We start from the raw sequence: 19,116 nt of genomic DNA, 5'->3' as shown, positions 1-19,116 counted from the left end.
TGTGCCATGGAATCAGTACATCAAACACAGATTCTCAGCTATTTTGCAGTCTGTATGGCACAGCTGTCAACATCCTGGTCCTAAAATTAAACTGGTATACTTTCCTATTTATGCTATTTTTAATCCTCTGTCAGTTTTAATCCTTTATATTGGGCAGACAGACCAGTTCCCTACCTCCTCCCGCTGCCACCTGCCTCCTCCATTTCCGGGGTAATCTTGGATTGAGCAGACCTTCCCAAACAAATCCGATAACTTCATGAAAGACATACAGTACCAGTCAAAAGTTTGGATGTCTTCACTATTATTCTACAATGTAGAAAATATTAAAAATAATAAAAAACCCTTGAATGAGTAGGTGTCCAAACTTTTGACTGGTACTGTAACTCTACCATTCCAATTTACAATATCATTTAAAAACAAAATAACCTTTTCAAACATATTTTCCAAAAATATAGGTATTTTATCAACCACCACATTTGAGTTCAACCATAATATTTGTTGTAATATTTGTTCTAATTAATCAAAAATGAGACATGGCAATTGGCAAAAAGGCAATTTTTAACAATGGGTGAGCTTTTCTTAGTAATCTACTTGAGAACTATTTTGGGTTCAAGTAAAACTTTTGTTTAAGTGAAGCTTTTAAAGAGAGGTTTAGTGCTTTTATATTTAATCTCAAACCATCCAGTTCATATTCACTATATAGATAGGCACGCTTTATGTTGTCTGGCTTAGCATTCCAGATAAAGCTAAATATTTTTTGCTCATATGATTTGAAAAACGAATCATAAGGAGTAGGAAGCGCCATAAGTAAATTGAGATATGACTAAGGAGTTAATCAGTGTCATTTTTCCATAAATAGACAGGTATTTACCTCTCCATGGTTGCAGGATCTTGTCTATGTTTACAAGTTTTCTATTGAAATTCATTGTGGAGAGCTCATTTATACACTGCTCAAAAAAATAAAGGGAACACTTAAACAACACAATGTAACTCCAAGTCAATCACACTTCTGTGAAATCAAACTGTCCACTTAGGAAGCAACACTGATTGACAATAAATTTCACATGCTGTTGTGCAAATGGAATAGACAAAAGGTGGAAATTATAGGCAATTAGCAAGACACCCCCCAAAACAGGAGTGATTCTGCAGGTGGTGACCACAGACCACTTCTCAGTTCCTATGCTTCCTGGCTGATGTTTTGGTCACTTTTGAATGCTGGCGGTGTTCTCACTCTAGTGGTAGCATGAGACGGAGTCTACAACCCACACAAGTGGCTCCGGTAGTGCAGTTCATCCAGGATGGCACATCAATGCGAACTGTGGCAAAAAGGTTTGCTGTGTCTGTCAGCGTAGTGTCCAGAGCATGCAGGCGCTACCAGGAGACAGGCCAGTACATCAGGAGACGTGGAGGAGGCCGTAGGAGGGCAACAACCCAGCAGCAGGACCGCTACCTCCGCCTTTGTGCAAGGAGGTGCACTGCCAGCGCCCTGTAAAATGACCTCCAGCAGGCCACAAATGTGCATGTGTCTGCTCAAACGGTCAGAAACAGACTCCATGAGGGTGGTATGAGGGCCCGACGTCCACAGGTGGGGGTTGTGCTTACAGCCCAACACCGTGCAGGACGTTTGGCATTTGCCAGAGAACACCAAGATTGGCAAATTCGCCACTGGCGCCCTGTGCTCTTCACAGATGAAAGCAGGTTCACACTGAGCACATGTGCACATGTGACAGACGTGACAGAGTCTGGAGACGCCGTGGAGAACGTTCTGCTGCCTGCAACATCCTCCAGCATGACCGGTTTGGCGATGGGTCAGTCATGGTGTGGGGTGGCATTTCTTTGTGGGGCCGCACAGCCCTCCATGTGCTCACCAGAGGTAGCCTGACTGCCATTAGGTACCGAGATGAGATCCTCAGACCCCTTGTGAGACCATATGCTGACACATGCACATTTGTGGCCTGCTGGAGGTCATTTTGCAGGGCTCTGGCAGTGCACCTCCTTGCACAAAGGCGGAGGTAGCGGTCCTGCTGCTGGGTTGTTGCCCTCCTACGGCCTCCTCCACGTCTCCTGATGTACTGGCCTGTCTCCTGGTAGCGCCTGCATGCTCTGGACACTACGCTGACAGACACAGCAAACCTTTTTGCCACAGTTCGCATTGATGTGCCATCCTGGATGAACTGCACTACCTGAGCCACTTGTGTGGGTTGTAGACTCCGTCTCATGCTACCATTAGAGTGAGAGCACCGCCAGCATTCAAAAGTGACCAAAACATCAGCCAGGAAGCATAGGAACTGAGAAGGGGTCTGTGGTCACCACCTGCAGAATCACTCCTGTTTTGGGGGGTGTCTTGCTAATTGCCTATAATTTCCACCTTTTGTCTATTCCATTTGCACAACAGCATGTGAAATTTATTGTCAATCAGTGTTGCTTCCTAAGTGGACAGTTTGATTTCACAGAAGTGTGATTGACTTGGAGTTACATTGTGTTGTTTAAGTGTTCCCTTTATTTTTTTGAGCAGTGTATATTTTGTGATATGAATACCAATTATGTCTACTTCACCATCAGCCCATTTTATAGGTAAACTGCAGGGTAATGTAAAAGTTGTATTTTCTAAAGATCCAATACATAATTAGGTTCAAATTCAGAGAGGTCAGAAAAGTGAACTAGATCTTCAATGAGACATTGCAGGGATCTCGCTTGCGGACTAGTTACATGGATACTTATGTTTTTACGCCTTGGATTTATAATCATCTAATGTTGTTATTTGATCTGATTTTAATACCTCTTTAGGATCTGACCCTTTTTTTCAATTTTCGCCTTAAATGACATACCCAAATTTAACTGCCCGTAGCTCAGGACCTGTAGCAAGTATATACATATTCTTGATACCATTTGAATGGAAACACTTAAGTTTGTGGAAATGCGAAATTAATGTAGGAGAATACAACACATTAGATCTGGTAAAAGATAATACAAATATTATTTTTTTTGTACCATCATTTTGAAACGCAGGAGAAAGGCCATAATGCATTATTCCAGCCCAGGCACAATTTACATTTTGACCACTAAATGGCAGCAGTGTATGTGCAAAGTTTTAGACTGATCCAACTAACCATATCTGTTCAAAATGTTCTATCAAGACTGCCCAAATGTTCCTAATTGGTTTATCAGTACATTTTCAAGTTCATAATTGTGCTGAAACAATAGCATGGTATTATTTCACTGTAACAGCTACTGTATATTGGACAGTGCAGTTAGATGAACACGAATGTAAGCTTTCTGCCCATATCATATATGTCATATATGTAGCGCAACTGGCCCACGGGGGGACACGGATCCCGTAGAGGTTTTGATAGCTAACATTTCGATGGCCATAATGAATAGATATGATGAGTGTGGACGCTGTTGTTTAACTCCAACAGTTAAAACTCTCTGAGAAGAAACCGCTATTGCACCTGGGGTTGCTACACATTACTTTTATCCATTGAATAAGAGACTCACCGAAATAAAACAAATCCAGGCATTTATAAATAAAATCTAGTCTTACTTTATCAAAGGCTTTTACAAAATCTGATATTATTACCAAGCCTGACTTCTTAGATGTTTCATGGTGTTCTATTATTTCTAGTAGTTGTCGTATATTATCTCCAAAGTATTGTCCATGTAAAAAACGGTCTGATCAGGATGAACAATACCTGGTAAAACCTTTATAATTCTGAGTGCTATGCATTTCGCTAGTATTTTTGCATCACAACATTGAAGTGTAAGGGGCCTCCAGTTTTTTAGATAGACTGGATCTTTATATTTGCCATGTGGGTCTTGTTTTAATAATAGAGAAATCAGACCTTCCTGCTGAGTACCTGACAGACTACCATTTCTAAAGGAGTAGTAAAACAAGCTAATGATTAAGCTTTGAGAATATACAAAAAGGCTTGATTTACCGGTTTGCCATCAAGCCCTGAGGTTATTCCAGACAAAGGACTTAATAGCCTCAAACCGTTATTCCTCTGTAATTTGGCCTTCACGCTGATCTTTTTGTGCATTTGTTAATTTTTCATTTTTTGTATTATTTGAAAATAATTCCTTAAAGTAATCGTCATTCAGAGGGTGAGAATGAGATGGAAAAGAGAACATCTGCTTAAAATATTAAGCTTCCTCTTTTAAAATATAATTCGGAGAATCATGGATGACTCTCTTTAGTAACGAGTTTCTGCTAATTATTTTTGGTAGCGTTCCTGTGTTGGAGATTCAGGAAGATTTTGGTGCATTTTTCTCCATATTCCATCTAGTTTTCTTTATTTTTGTAATAGATTAATTCAGCTATAAATTATTTTGGCTTAGTTAAGAATAAATTGTCCTCCAGTAGACTTTGACTACATTTCCAATATCCCCGTCCATGTGGAAATTCTGTTAGAGTTATGTGAAGGTTATATAGATGATGGTCCGATCGCATTCTGTCTCTTTTCTTTGTCTGTGTGTTGCCATGTAGGCTATGCTGTGTAGGTGTCTGTATGGTGGTATTTGATTATGGACATGAAATCATGAAAGAACAAGTCAATACGTATGAAACAACTATCAGACTGGAGGGGTGTGAAGAAACCATTCCTTTATTGGTGTGAAGTCCCAGTCAGGATGAGGGGTTAAAAACAGTGCTCTACGCCAGACCCATGTCCACTTACACACTCGCTCACGCGGGGTACAGGGTGTGTCGCATCAAAATGTGAGAGAATCAGACATTTTTTTTCTTAAAAAAAACATTCACCTCACTCAAACTATAGCAGTTCTCATTACTTTCTCTAGGATGGGGTCTATTGTGGGGGAGTGGAGTACTGAACTTACAAGGGGCCAACTCAGTGGGTGAAGGGTCAAAACCACATCAATGACAGTTAACACAAATACCATATTTGCTTTTTTAGAATCCTTTGATTCTTATTCTCGGAGAGCAGGTGTTGCCAGAAGTGTTTTCGGGTTGACATTTCCATGACAACGGCATGTTGCAGTGGCGCTGGTAGTGGTCTATTTGGCGTTGGCGGAGCTGCTGAGCATCTTGCGGACAGCCTGCGCAATGGCGTCACGGTCGATGCCGAAGATCTTGAGGAGCTCAGTGGGTTTGCCGCTGCGGGGGACGTGGGCCACGGCCATACGGTGCACGTTGAAGCCGGTCTCATTCACCACGGCAGAACACACCGCCTCCCCCAGGCCACCTAAAGAATTACAACCACATGTCAGACAATCACATCTATACAGCCTTTTTACAACTAAATAAAACCTAAAATGCAAGAGTGCAGAGCTCTATTTTCTGGGTCTTAGTATTTGTGCAGAAGTTTGTCCTAAGATTTCATATGTCACATCCACTCTCCTCTAACTCCTTTGAGCCCGTCTTGCTGAGCTGTCTTTGTTTGTGCAGTTTAGCCCCACTATGCTGTACAGAATGTACAGTAGCTGGCCAGTCAGTCCGATCTATACATCATCTTTGTCTTCCACCTCACTGACACTAACACTGTCACCTCCACAGCCCACTGAGTCTTGATGCTCCCTGACAGGCCAGCCACCACCTTCTCATTGACTGACCATCAGGCCGGCGGTGGCGAAGGGGGGCCGGGTGCAAGAGAGGGCGTTCCTCCACTCTACTTTAGTAGTCATCTGCACAATGGGGGTTCTTGAAGCCTGGGCCTCTCCATATAGCCCCCTCTAAGCCCCCTATCACAGCCTCCCCCCTTCCTCTCCCTCACACACCGTCTTCCCACCCCCTATGACTTTGAGTGGACGCCCAGCCCGCCCACGTCGCCCGTGCATGCACACCTGTCATAATGCACTATTCATGCTCATGTGTAGACAGGGAATGGGGGTGGGGGTTGGAGGTTGTCAGGGCATGGCTTCTGCTGGTTGGGGGTTAGTTAATGTTAAGATGCTGACTGTGGCATGGCTGTGCTTATTCTTTTCTTTGTTTAGTTCCTTCAACAGACAGTATAAATACCAAGGGACAAATAAGGCAACTGTGCCAAAATAAACACCCACACATTTTTGGACTTGCTGTTATCTAGGTCAGTGAATGCCCAATGGCCAGAGCAGAGCTGAAATTAAAAAAACATTGAGGGTTGATAGTCTCTTCTCCTCCTCCTGCACATGCTCAAATACTGCAGTCTTGACACTTCGCAATTTCAGAGAAATAATGAGTCTGCAGGCTTAGAGATTTAACAACTGATACAAATCACATGAATGTCTCGCAACTGCATAACTATCTAAAACTGCATACCTCAGTGCCCAGTGCTATATATTGTATTCCACTGGAATAAGATAACCTGAGTTCAGAAAGCAGCCTGTGTGTGCAGAGTACCCACCCTCGTAGTAGTGGTCCTCTACTGTGACTATGCGGCCCCTGGTGGCCTTGGCATGCTCGATGATGGTCTTGGAGTCCAGAGGCTTGATGGTGAAAGGATCAATCACTCGAATGTTGATCCTCTCTGAGAGAGAAACAGAGCATGTTATACAATACTCATAGTACAAATTTCTTCAGTTCGAACTATGGTGTTTCATCTATTCAGCCAACACCAGATAAACAGTAGAGATGAATCAACAGACTTCTACAGTGCTAGAGACAGATGCAAGAAGTACTCTGAATCTGTTGTTGGGGTGCACATGCTTATTAATAGAGTGCCACCATCAGCCACCACGGTTGACATTTAACCCCAGATCATGATGAATGGTCCAATGCCTTAGTGGGACAAGTCTCACAACAAAGTCTCAGTATGCGTGTGCATGTGTGTGTGTGTGTGTGCGTGCATTACTCGGATGACGTTGATGTCCATCAGTCCCTGGGTGACGAGCACATTTCCTGACAGCTAATGTAGAATATAGAATATTGAGTTCCAGTGAAGGATCTATGTAACTTTCCCGAAATGACTGTTCTGTACCTTTCTTTAGCATTTCAGCAGCTGCCAGTGCCTCATGTAGGGTCACGCCTGCTCCGATCACTGTCACATGATCATCGTTGGTCTTGTACACAACCTGACGGACATGGGATGGAGGTTTCTATTATCTAGGCATATTTCTATTTAAAATCATTTAGCATGGATGTTAGTACTATAAGAAAGTGATGTACTGTAAGACTTTCATTAGACATTGTGTATAGTACATCTCATATATCATTGTCTCCATACCTTCGCCTGTCCCACATGGAAGGCTTCGTTGCTGTTGTAAAGAACAGTGTTCTCTGGGCGACTGGTTCTGATGAAACACACACCCTGAAACAGAAATGAAACATGTCAATCAGCCTCTGGACTTTCATTACCTTGTCATTTATCAGACAGGTTTATTAAACAGCGACTCAGCCATACTCAGCAGCTGTGTGAACCAAAGATATTGTAAAGTGAGCACATAGCATGAGGCAGATGTGATAGAGAGGGTTCTGGGTGCAGGTTAGTATATTTTGTTACGAATATTGTTCTGAAGGCAACTCTGCAGAGTGGTTACTAGCTGGCACAGTCACGAAGTCACAGCTACAGGACTGTTTTGCTAGTACAGACTGGAATATGTTCCGGGATTCATACGATAGTGTTGAGGAGTATACAACATCAGTCACCAGCTTCATTAATAAGTGCATCGACGACGTCGTCCCCACAGTGACCTACGTACAGTACAAGTCCCAACCAGAAGCCATGGATTACAGGAAACATCTGCACTGAGCTAAAAGCTAGAGCTGCCGCTTTCAAGGAGCGGGACACTAATCCGGACGCTTATAAGAAATCCTGATAAACCCTCGGACAAATCATCAAACAGGCAAAGCGTCAATACAGGACTAAGATTGAATCCTACTACACCAGCTCTGATGCTCGTAGGATGGGGAAGGGCTTGCAAACTTCACAAATTATAAATGGAAACCCAGGAAAGCTAAATGCCTTCTATGCTAGCTTCTGTGCAAGCAACACGAAACCATGCATGAGAGCACCAGCTGTTCTGGAAGACTGTGTGATCATAACTGTATGTAGCCGATGTGAGTAAGACCATTAAGCAGGTGTAACAGTTTAACTTTACTACGTCCCTTCGCCCCGACCTCGGGCGCGAACCAGGGACCTTCTGCACACATCAACAACAGTCACCCACGAAGTATCGTTACCCATCGCTCCACAAAAGCCGCGGCCCTTGCAGAGCAAGGGGAAACCCTACTTCAAGTCTCAGAGCAAGTGACGTAACCGATTGAAACGCTATTAGCGCGTACCCGCTAACTAGCTAGCTATTTCACATCCGTTACACTCACCCCCCTTTCGACCTCCTCCTTTTCCGCAGCAACCAGTGATCTGGGTCAACAGCATCAATGTAACAGTTTAACTTTAGTACGTCCCTTCGCCCCGACCTCGGGCGCGAACCAGGGACCTTCTGCACACATCAACAACAGTCACCCACGAAGCATCGTTACCCATCGCTCCACAAAAGCCGCGGCCCTTGCAGAGCAAGGGGAAACCCTACTTCAAGTCTCAGAGCAAGTGATGTAACCGATTGAAACGCTATTAGCGCGTACCCGCTAACTAGCTAGCCATTTCACATCCGTTACACAGGTTCGAAGGGCTAGACAGATTACTAGGATGTGTACTCAGCGCATGCGCTGACCAGCTGTGTTCTTAGTCCCCTTCTGCACTCCCTGTTCATCCATGACTGAGTGGCCACGCACGTCTCCGACACCATCATTAAGTTTGTCAATGACAAAACGGTGGTAGGCCTGATCACCGACGACGATGAGACAGCCTATAGGGAGGAGGTCAGAGACTTGGCAGTGTGGTGCCAGGACAACAACAACAACCTCTCTTTCAACATGAGCAAGACAAATGAGCTGATCGTGAACTATAGGAAAAGGAGGGCTGAGCACACCCCCATTCACATTGACAGGGCTGTAGTGGATCGGGTAGAGAGCTTCAAGTTCCTTGGTGTCCACATCATTAAGGAACTATCATGGTCCAAACACACCAACACAGTTATGAAGAGGGCACGACAACACCTATTCCCCCTCAAAAAGTTATACAGCTGCACCATCGAGAGCATCCTGACTGGTTGCGTCACCGCTTGGTATGGCAACTGCTTGGCATCCGACTGTAAGATGCTATAGAGGGTAGTGCGCACGGCCCAGTACATCACTGGGGCCAAGCTTCCTGCCATCCAGGACCTCTATACCAGGCCCTAACAATTTCCACATACACACACTCTCGCTGCTGCTAATCTCTGTTTATTATCTATGCATAGTCACTTTACCCCTATCTACATGTACATATTATCTCAATTATCTTGACTAATCCGTACCCCTGCACATTGACTCAGTACCGGTACTCCTGGTATATAGCCTTGTTGTTGTTATTTTAATGTGTTACTATATTTCCTAGAGGTTTTTTTGCATATTTTTCTTACTTACTTTTTCAAAAACTCTGCATTGTTGGTTTAGGGCTCATAATTAAGTATTTATATTCAACACGTGACAAATAAAATTGTAATTGATCAAATCAGATTTTAAATCAAACCATAACCACACTGCTAACTCTGTTTAACCATAACCTTAAATTAAAACCAAAAAGCACATGTTTGTTTTCATTAATTTTTACAATATAGCAATTTACAATATAACTACAATATGGTTTAGGTTTTGCTGCCGGCCTATCTAAGGGGAAATCACTCAGTTCTGCCTCCAGGACAAAACTCATGACAATAAATGTCAACCTGTGTGCTGGGTACCTTTGTGTTGGCAGCCAGCTCCACAGCTTTCTCAGTGGAGACACCGTCGCTAGGGTAGAAAACAGTTGCCGTGGGAATGGCTCTGAACATGGCAATGTCTTCAAGGCCCATCTGAGAAGGTCCATCCTCTCCTAGAACACACACACATGCACACATACACACAAACACGCATGCAAGTCACACACAATAGCATTTGGGGTGTATGGGGCGGCTAAAAGTAAAATCTACAGGACTGGCATGCGTTCAGTGGGGTGAGTCGGCGTGGGCATGCAATGTACCTGAGGAACCAAAAGGAAACCTGGCCGCCCCGCCACCACCACGACACAGAGAGAGAGAGGGGGAGGGAGGAAACGAGTGCTGGCCGGAGCCACACTGATACAGTAGTAGATGGACGGAAGATGTGAAGAAACAAAATCTAAATTCAGGATTCAGGAAATAATACAGGATTACAAGACGTGAGGCCAACTACAAGGAAACGATTCAACCCACTGCAAGAGTGTTACAAACATTTGCAATCAAAACCAACTGAAGGCAAAGACCTTCCTCGACTAAACAGTGTTAGGGGAAGCACTGTGTTAACACTGTGTGACAGTGAGATAAGTCTTCTGCAGTGGGCTGAATCAGTCCAAGAGGAACAAGCGCTGAGAGCTACGTCAGGTTAGGATCACAGTGAGGAAGTCACGGGTTACTACACAGACAGGTCACCGGGGGTGGGGGGGTGGTCAAAGGTCAGTGGGCGGACTGACCGATGGACACGCCACAGTGGGAGCCACACAGATTGATGTTGCTCTCAGAGATGGCAGCCATCCGGAGCTGGTCGTAGGCACGTGTGAAGAAGGTGGCGAAGGTGCTGGCAAACACCACGTTACGATCCCGCGTGGCGCAGCCCACCGCAATGCTCACCTGACAGAAGAGGAGAGAGAGGATAGGCAAAGGAGAGTAAAAGCCTGAGTAACTTGTGTCTCACATTCCTTAGACACAAAAGGAGGGAGCCATCATCTTACAATTCATATGGGAGAAATGTGATGTTTGAGCCATTTCATTTCCTGTTAGCCCTGAGAAAGCCCTTTCCCCTGTTCCCCATGAGGCCCTGCTAAGGGGATGGGGCCCGTGTGAGTAGTTAACAACAATCATTGTCAGTGAGAGTTTTTACTCAATAAAATACACTTGTTTAAACAATACCATCTACAATAAGTACAGCTAGCATAGAGCATCATTGTTGTCGCTGACCAACAAGATACTTGAAAGCCAACAGAGCATTAAATGCCCCAATCCCTTAAAAACATATTGTGAATAGGGGAGCGCTGTTTTCACTTTGGAAAGAATCGTGCCCAAATTAAACGGCCTCGTACTCAGTTCTAGATCATAAAATATGCATATTATTATTACTATTGGATAGAAAACACTCTGAAGTTTCTAAAACTGTTTGAATTATATCTGTGAGTAAAACAGAACTCATTTGGCAGCAAACTTCCATACAGGAAGTGAAAAATCTGAAAACGAGGCTCTGTGTCAGGGCCTGCTTATTCAACTGGCTTTTATTTATCGATATGTATGCACTTCATACGCCTTCCACTAGATGTCAACAGGCAGTAGAAGGTTGAATGGGGTGTCTAGCTTGATCTGAGGCCGAATAAGAGCTTTTGGAGTGACAGGTCTGCCCTTTTGTCAGTTTTCGACGGCGCGCGGGCGAACTCGACATTGTCTTCTGAAAAGCGTTCGGTATACACGCCGAATTGCTCCGGCTCTGATTTTATTTGATACATATGAGAAAAACATCCTAAAGTAGGATTTTTCAACCGAGTTTGATCAGTTTATTCAACGTTTATTGGGAATTTTGGAATTTTTCGTTCCATGCGTCAAGAGATGATGGACACGTGAGCTCGACATGGCTAGCCAAAGTTGCTAATTCGACAGAAGAAATGGACATTCTAAAACCAAACAACAATTTATTCTGGACCTAGGACTCCTTGCACAACATTCTGATGGAAGAACAGCAAAAGTAAGACAACATTTATGATGTTATTTCGTATTTCTGTGTAATATGTTGACTCCAACACCGCGGAGAATAGCTGAGCGCTGTCTCACAATGCCTTATGTTGTGGTAAATTAATTAAGAACCAGTGTATCTTTCATTTGCCATACAACAAGTATTTTTATGTAAAGTTTATGATGAGTTCTTTGGTCAGATTAGGTGAGTGTCCAAAATATCTCTGGACATTCTGGTGAATTGTTGCTACGTATTCACAATGTATAATCACGATTTGCAGCTCTAAATATGCACACTTTCGAACAAAATATAAATGTATTGTATAACATGATGTTATAAGACTGTCATCTGATGAAGTTGTTCAAGGTTAGTGATTAATTTTATCTCTATTTTGTCGGTTTTGTGAAAGCTATTTTGGCGGGGAGTAAATGGCGTTGTGTGTTTGGCTATTGTAGTGAGCTAATAGAAATATATATTGTGTTTTCGCTGTAAAACACTTAAAAAAATCGGAAATATTGGCTGGATTCACAAGATGTTTATCTTTCATTTGCTGTACACCATGTATTTTTCATAAATGTTTTATGATGAGTATATATGTATTTCACGTTGCTCTCTGTAATTATTCTGGCTGCTTTGGTGCTATTTGTGACGGTGGCTGCAATGTAAAACTATGATTTATACCTCAAATATGCACATTTTTGAACAAAACAGAAATGTATTGTATAACATGATGTTATAAGACTGTCATGTGATGAAGTTGTTCAAGGTTAGTGATTCATTTTATCTCTATTTCTGGGTTTTGTGAAAGCTACCTATGCGGTGGAAACATGGTGAAAACATGGCGTTGTGTGTTTGGCTATTGTGGTTAGCTAATATAAATACATATTGTGTTTTCGCTGTAAAACATTTTTAAAATCGGAAATGATGGCTGGATTCACAAGATGTTTATCTTTCATTTGCTGTTATGGACTTGTGATTTCATGAAATTATATTATATGATATCCCTGTTCCGTTATGCTAGGCTATGCTAGTCAGCTTTTTTGATGAGGATGCTCCCGGATCTGGGATGGGTATCACTGAAAGGTTAACAATATTCATATCTGATGTGACAGCATGACTTGGGTAATTAATTCATCTAAATAACATCAGAACTATATTTGACTCCACTATTGTCTGTGTGGGAGTCACATTGAGACACAGGCCACAACACGGCTTCATTAAACCTGCTAATGATGCCTCAAAGAACTTCTACTGGAAACCTGCAGAGACATTACTAATGATGAGGAGGTCATGGCCCATATCCACAAAGCGTCTCAGAGTAGATGCTGATCTAGGATTTGTCCAATCTTATTCATTATGATCTAAAAGGCCAAAATGATCCTAAATCAGCACTCCTACTCTGAGACACTTTGTGGATACGGGACCTGGTCTCTTAGGCAACCAGGCAGGAGGAGTAGAAGGATTCATGCCCTAGAACTGAGGGGGTATCAGAGGTGTGTGATACTGTATGTGTCAGAGGTGAATAATTTAGATATAAGGGTGGAAAGAAGCAGAAAAAGCCGCTTTAGACTATAGTGATGGATAAAGTGGAATTAAATGTTTGTCATTCTACAGTGGTTCAAATACAAAGATGTAGGCCTACAGTATGAATGGAACTTTGATGGTCATTTTGGGTTGACGTCACATAGTGCTATCAACAACAGCTTATCATTGTTCTTTAGTACTTTTTTAAAAGATTTTGTGATCAGTACACTTTTGTTCACCCTACTAGACCTAGACTCAGGTCAGATATGTGGCACTGGGTGTCAGCTGAGCTTACCATGTTCTGCTCAGCGATGAAGCACTCAACGTAGCGTTCGGGGTGCTCGTTCTTAAAGAGCTCAGAGAAGGTGGAGTTCTTGGTGTCTCCATCCAGAGCCACCACATGCTCATTGTAGCGGCCCAGCTTAGCAAGAGCCATGCCATAGGCCTTCCGCGTGGCAATCTGCAGCCAAACACAACCAATGGGTTAGTTCATTTAAAACACAGTTCAATATAGCAGCCCACCACCATTCATGCTATCTGTCTTGGTCATGAGCAAGTCTATATACATTTTCCGTGTCTTGTTCCAGGACTTAAAGGATCTCTCTCAAACACTCTTGCTCTTTCTGTCAAGTACACAGATGAACGCGCACGTACACACACACACCTTCTCTCCGAGTTTGTAGTTGGGTGCATTGGGCATGCGGACGTTGCGCAGGCTGATTGGCGGTGAGTCCTCGGTGGGCGCTGCAGGGTACAGGCGCTTGGTGGTGTTCATGATGCGCGCCTGGATGTCCTTCATCACCCCCTCAGCCATCTCCTTGGGCAGGGGCTTCCCATGCCAGCCCATCTTGTCCTCTGCAGCTACAACACACACACAAAGAACATGATGAAATACATACACAGACAGAGACACACACACAGACATTTATCAGAGATGGCACACTTCCTCACGCATAGCAAATATACCTTTAGTATATCAACAATTAAAAAATTGGAGGAAATCTGCTTTTGTTTTATATCTAGTTGACATGATATCAGTATCAAAATGTCATAAGTTACATATTGCTCAACATTCCTCTCTCTCATCACAAAGCCTTACACGTGTGGTCATCAAATACCATTCTATAGGTCAGGGTTCCACTTCAAAAGCCATATGCTTATGACAATAGGCAGACAAAGGCCAGTGATCTGAGTATATACTACACATTCTGAGTGATTACTAGGCTGCTGCAGCAGAAGCTCTAAAACACTGCCTAGATTACCATAGGTTTAGGTGCCCTTCATAGAAAAGACAGGAGGGCTGAGTTGGGTCTATTAGACTTTACCCATTTTAAGGGACAGGCACAGACTAAACCTTTGTGATTTTAGGATTAGTGTGGTCTGGTAGTAGGTATTCATGACAAAGCAGCTCCGGAGCACCACAGATATGTTTGAATGTGAAGAGTAGAGGGGAGTCTGTCAGTATCACAATGAAGCTGTGCTGGTACATTTGTGTATGCATGAAAGGCGCTGCTGCTGGCATAGTATTAGGGCTTGGTTAGTCTCTGGGTGTACCTGTCTGTACTAGTGTATCAGTACATGTACCTATAGAGGAGCATGGGGTTGGGTACCTGTAGAAATGTGTGTGTGTTTCTGTAGGTACCTGAGATTCCCTTGCCCTTGATGGTTTTGGCAATGATGGCGGTGGGCTGGTGACGGGGTTGGCTCAGAACCTTGGTCAGCTCCTCCACACTGTGCCCGTCCACAATGATGGCATTCCACCTACACACACACACACACTTAATTTACTGGTGCCAATACCTAGTGGGAGTAATTTACACGCTCAGGCCCATAATCATGGTCTCTAGGCCACACATTTTCTAGGCTTTCTCCCAGTACCCACCCAAAGGCCTCGCAGCGTTTCTGGTACTTCTCCACATGGTGCTGCAGGGGAGCTGGGTCACTCTGACCCAGACGGTTGATGTCCAGGATGGCCACTAGGTTGTCCAGCTGGTAGTAAGAGGCGAAGGACATGGCCTCCCACACAGAGCCCTCAGACATCTCCCCATCACCCAGCAGGCAGTACACATTGTAGCTACAGAAGGACAAACAGACAGAGGGAAAAACAGACTGATAATTAGAGGCTTGCAACATCACAGCAGCTAAGCTTTCATAAAAAGTAATAAACAAGTTATGACTAATATAAATGACTAACCCACAACTTTCAATTCATTGCCACTTGATTGCCACCTAATGGCTAATGGGATGAAACGCAACACAACAGAGCAGAACAATAATAATAATAATCTCTCCCTCAAAATTGCCTCCCCTCGCAGAATAACATTTTCCACACAACCCCCTCCCTTCATCTTAAAAATGAGCCTCCCTCCCCGCACAGAAACAGTTGACCCCACCCTTGGCTCGGAGCTCCAATCATCCTGCATGGTAACAGGGTCTGACAGCTTTCCACTCAAATAGACACATTGTCATTAAAGCGAGAAGATAGACTGAGACATGGCGCATTATGGCACGGATTCCGAGCCAGACCGCTCGGGGAAAAAAGCATTCCAGAGCCCAGAGAGGGACCCACAAAACACCTGGTCCAGATCCCGCTTAACATCCCCTCTCCCGGTTATTCTCGCCGCAGCACCTCACACTACACAAAGACAGACTTCCCTGGACCAAAACACTGTTTAAACCTCTGAGCTGCAATTCAATTTGAATCAAATCAACACAATCTAATTGGCTACATGATGTTATTTGATACAATATCAGTGTGTTGACTGACTGCTTGCTATAAACATGAGTTGATGATAATGGTGATTATATAACTCATTAATTATATGGTAATGAAGGGCAAAAGTAGAAATCTAAATATGAATGGATAAATGACTGTTGTTCTATTGCTGTGGAGGAATGACACTGTTTAAAGAGATATTTATTAAGTCAAAAGCTGTGACGGAGGGGATCTGAGGTAACCCTTCAAATGTGCATACCGGTGAGTGTGTGTGTGGCTTAAAACAACACACACTGGGGAACGGATCCTACACATTCTGAGGGATTACTGGGCTGCTGCAGGTCTAAAGCACTGGCCGGATAAGGCCGGGTTTTGAGTGCCCTTTGTAACATGTGCCAGGATAACCATGCAGTTTAACCTATAATTTAAGCTTCTATTTAAAAAACAGGTACATACTTGAGATTAACCAATATTCATTCATTCACTCTCTCCTCTCCTTCATTCACTCTCTCCTCTCGCCAGGTGAGAATATTAGAGGTGAGAAGAGAACACATCATACTGACACCTCACACTGAGCCCTCATGCTCGTCTGGCTTACATAGAACCAATGAATGGGAAATGTCTTAAAAACACCCTCCTGAACCTGCGCCAAATTGTTTTACGTTCTGCTTTGATTTTGTTTAGCTAAAGCATGGATAATCATATTCAAACTCTCCATTTACTAAATCAAATAAACACAGTGAATTAAACAGGGTACTGTAAGCGTGAGGCTTTAAAGCTGTAATGATGTGGCATTTTCACTTGCTAATCCTCCTGCTAAGTGTATCTGACACATTCACTCATTTGATTCATAGAACACTCTCTTTATCTGGGACCCTGGCCTATGCATGTAGGGCTGTGGATTTTGGGGTCACGGACTGTAATAGGAAGATTGCTTTAATTAAAACAGTCATACATACAGACAAGTCACGGTTGGGGCTGGATGCTACAATAGCTCACTTTGACAAGCTGTTCTGAGCACTGGAGCACACTCACTCACTAATTACTCATTCCCAGAGAGAGACGCACTCAATTCAATTCAATTCAATTCAAGGAGCTTTATTGGCATGGGAAACATATGTTAACATTGCCAAAGCAAGTGAAGTAGATAACATACAAAAGTGAAATAAACAATAACAATGACCAGTAAACATTACACACAGAAGTTCCAAAAGAATAAAGACATTACAAATGTCATTATGTATATATACAGTGTTGTAACGATGTGCAAATGGTTAAAGTACAAAAGGGAAAATAAACAGAAATATGGGTTGTATTTATAATGGTGTTTGTTCTTCACTGGTTGCCCTTTTCCTGTGGCAACAGGTCACAAAATCAGGTTTGTTTTCAAATTCGTTGTGGATCTGTGTAATCTCTAATATGGTCATACATTTGGCAGGAGGTTAGGAAGTGCAGCTCAGTTTCCACCTCATTTTGTGGGCAGTGTGCACATAGCCTGTCTTCTCTTGAGAGCCAGGTCTGCCCACGGTGGCCTTTCTCAATAGCAAGGCTATGCCCACTGAGTCTGTACATAGTCAAAGCTGTCCTTAAGTGTGGGTCAGTCACAGTGGTCAGGTATTCTGCCACTGTGTACTCTCTGTTAAGGGCTAAATAGCATTCTAGTTTGCTCTGTTATTTTGTTAATTCTTTCCAATGTGTCAAGTAATTATCTTTTTGTTTTCTCATGATTTGGTTGGGTATAATTGTGTTGCTGTCCTGGGGCTCTGTGGGGTCTGTTTGTGTTTGTGAACAGAGCACAAGGACCAGCTTGCTTAGGAGACTCTTCTCCAGGTTTATCTCTCTGTAGGTGATGGCTTTGTTATGGAAGGTTTGGGAATCGCTTCTTTTGAGGTGGTTGTAGAATTGAATGTCTCTTTTCTGGATTTTGATAATTAGTGGGTATCGGCCGAATTCTGCTCTGCATGCATTATTTGGTGTTTTACGTTGTACACGGAGGACATATTTGCAGAATTCTGCATGCAGAGTCTCAATTTGGTGTTTGTCCCATTTTGTGAATTCTTGGTTGGTGAACGGTCCCCAAACCTCACAACCATAAAGGGCAATGGGTTCTATAACTGATTGAAGTATTTTTTGCCAGATCCTAATTGGTATGTCAAATTTTAATGTTCCTTTTGATGGCATAGAATGCCCTTCTTGCCTTGTCTCTCAGATCGCTCATAGCTTTGTGGAAGTTACCTGTGGCGCTGATGTTAAGGCCAAAGTATGTATAGTTTTTTGTGTGCTCTAGGGCAATGGTGTCTAGATGGAACTTGTATTTGTGGTTCTGGCGACTGGATCTTTTTTGGAACACCATTATTTTGGTCTTAATGAGATTTACTGTCAGGGCCCAGGTCGGATAAAATCTGTGCAGACGATCTAAGTGCTGCTGTAGGCCCTCCTTGATTGGTGACAGAAGCACCAGATCATCGGGTGCTGCAGCCTGTTCTAGTGCCCTCGCCAATTCGTTGATATATATGTTGAAGAGGGTGGGGCTTAAGCTGCATCCCTGTCTCACCCCACAGTCCTGTGGGAAGAAATGTGTTTTTTTGCCAATTTTACTGCACACTTGTTTGTATACATGGATTTTATAACGTTGTATGTTTTTCCCCCAACACCACTTTCCATCAATTTGTATAGCAGACCCTCATGCCAAATTTAGTCAAAGGCTTTTTTGAAATCAACAAAGCATGAGAAGACTTTGCCTTTGTTTTGGTTTGTTTGTTTGTCAAGTAGTTTGTGCAGGGTGAATACGTGGCGTGTCGTACGATAATTTGGTAAAAAGACAATTTGACATTTGCTCAGTACATTGTTTTCACTGAGGACATGTATGTGTCTGTTAATGATAATGCAGAGGATTTGATCAAGGTTGCTGTTGACGCATATCCCACGGTAGTTACTGGGGGCAAATTTGTCTCCACTTTTGTGGATTGGTGTGATCAGTCCTTGGTTTCAAACATTGAGGAAGAGGCCAGAGCTAAGGATGATGTTAAAGAGTTTTAGAATAGCCAATTGGAATTTGTTGTCTGTATATTTTATTATTTCATTGAGGATACCATCAACACCACAGGCCTTTTTGGGTTGGAGGGTTTTTATTTTGTCCTGTAGTTCATTCAAGGTAATTGGAGAATCCAGT

The 19,116-nt window shown here is 43.1% G+C and overlaps 1 protein-coding gene across 2 annotated transcripts in view; it reads right to left on the bottom strand.

Annotated features, from left to right (window-relative positions):
* Positions 1 to 4,583: 4,583 nt before the first annotated feature.
* Positions 4,584 to 19,116, bottom strand: part of LOC129861130 (transketolase-like) — a 28,038-nt gene continuing 13,505 nt past the window's right edge. The window contains exons 5-14 of one of the 2 annotated variants that reach the window (XM_055932280.1): positions 15,111 to 15,302; positions 14,871 to 14,989; positions 13,893 to 14,089; positions 13,524 to 13,688; positions 10,461 to 10,617; positions 9,715 to 9,845; positions 7,158 to 7,241; positions 6,912 to 7,005; positions 6,339 to 6,461; positions 4,584 to 5,201 (exon numbers count right to left, since the gene is read on the bottom strand). In XM_055932280.1, the coding sequence (XP_055788255.1) occupies positions 5,014 to 5,201; positions 6,339 to 6,461; positions 6,912 to 7,005; positions 7,158 to 7,241; positions 9,715 to 9,845; positions 10,461 to 10,617; positions 13,524 to 13,688; positions 13,893 to 14,089; positions 14,871 to 14,989; positions 15,111 to 15,302 (1,450 nt within the window). In that variant the 3' untranslated portion in view covers positions 4,584 to 5,013. Of the gene's footprint in view, positions 5,202 to 6,338; positions 6,462 to 6,911; positions 7,006 to 7,157; positions 7,242 to 9,714; positions 9,846 to 9,992; positions 10,130 to 10,460; positions 10,618 to 13,523; positions 13,689 to 13,892; positions 14,090 to 14,870; positions 14,990 to 15,110; positions 15,303 to 19,116 lie in introns of those variants that run through there. The other variant, XR_008760512.1, reaches the window with a different exon arrangement.

This window comes from Salvelinus fontinalis, chromosome 8 (genome assembly GCF_029448725.1).
Source record: "Salvelinus fontinalis isolate EN_2023a chromosome 8, ASM2944872v1, whole genome shotgun sequence".
Taxonomy (NCBI): domain Eukaryota; kingdom Metazoa; phylum Chordata; class Actinopteri; order Salmoniformes; family Salmonidae; genus Salvelinus; species Salvelinus fontinalis.
The sequence above is the reverse complement of the archived record's forward strand: the minus strand, read 5'-3'. Positions and strand labels throughout refer to the sequence as shown.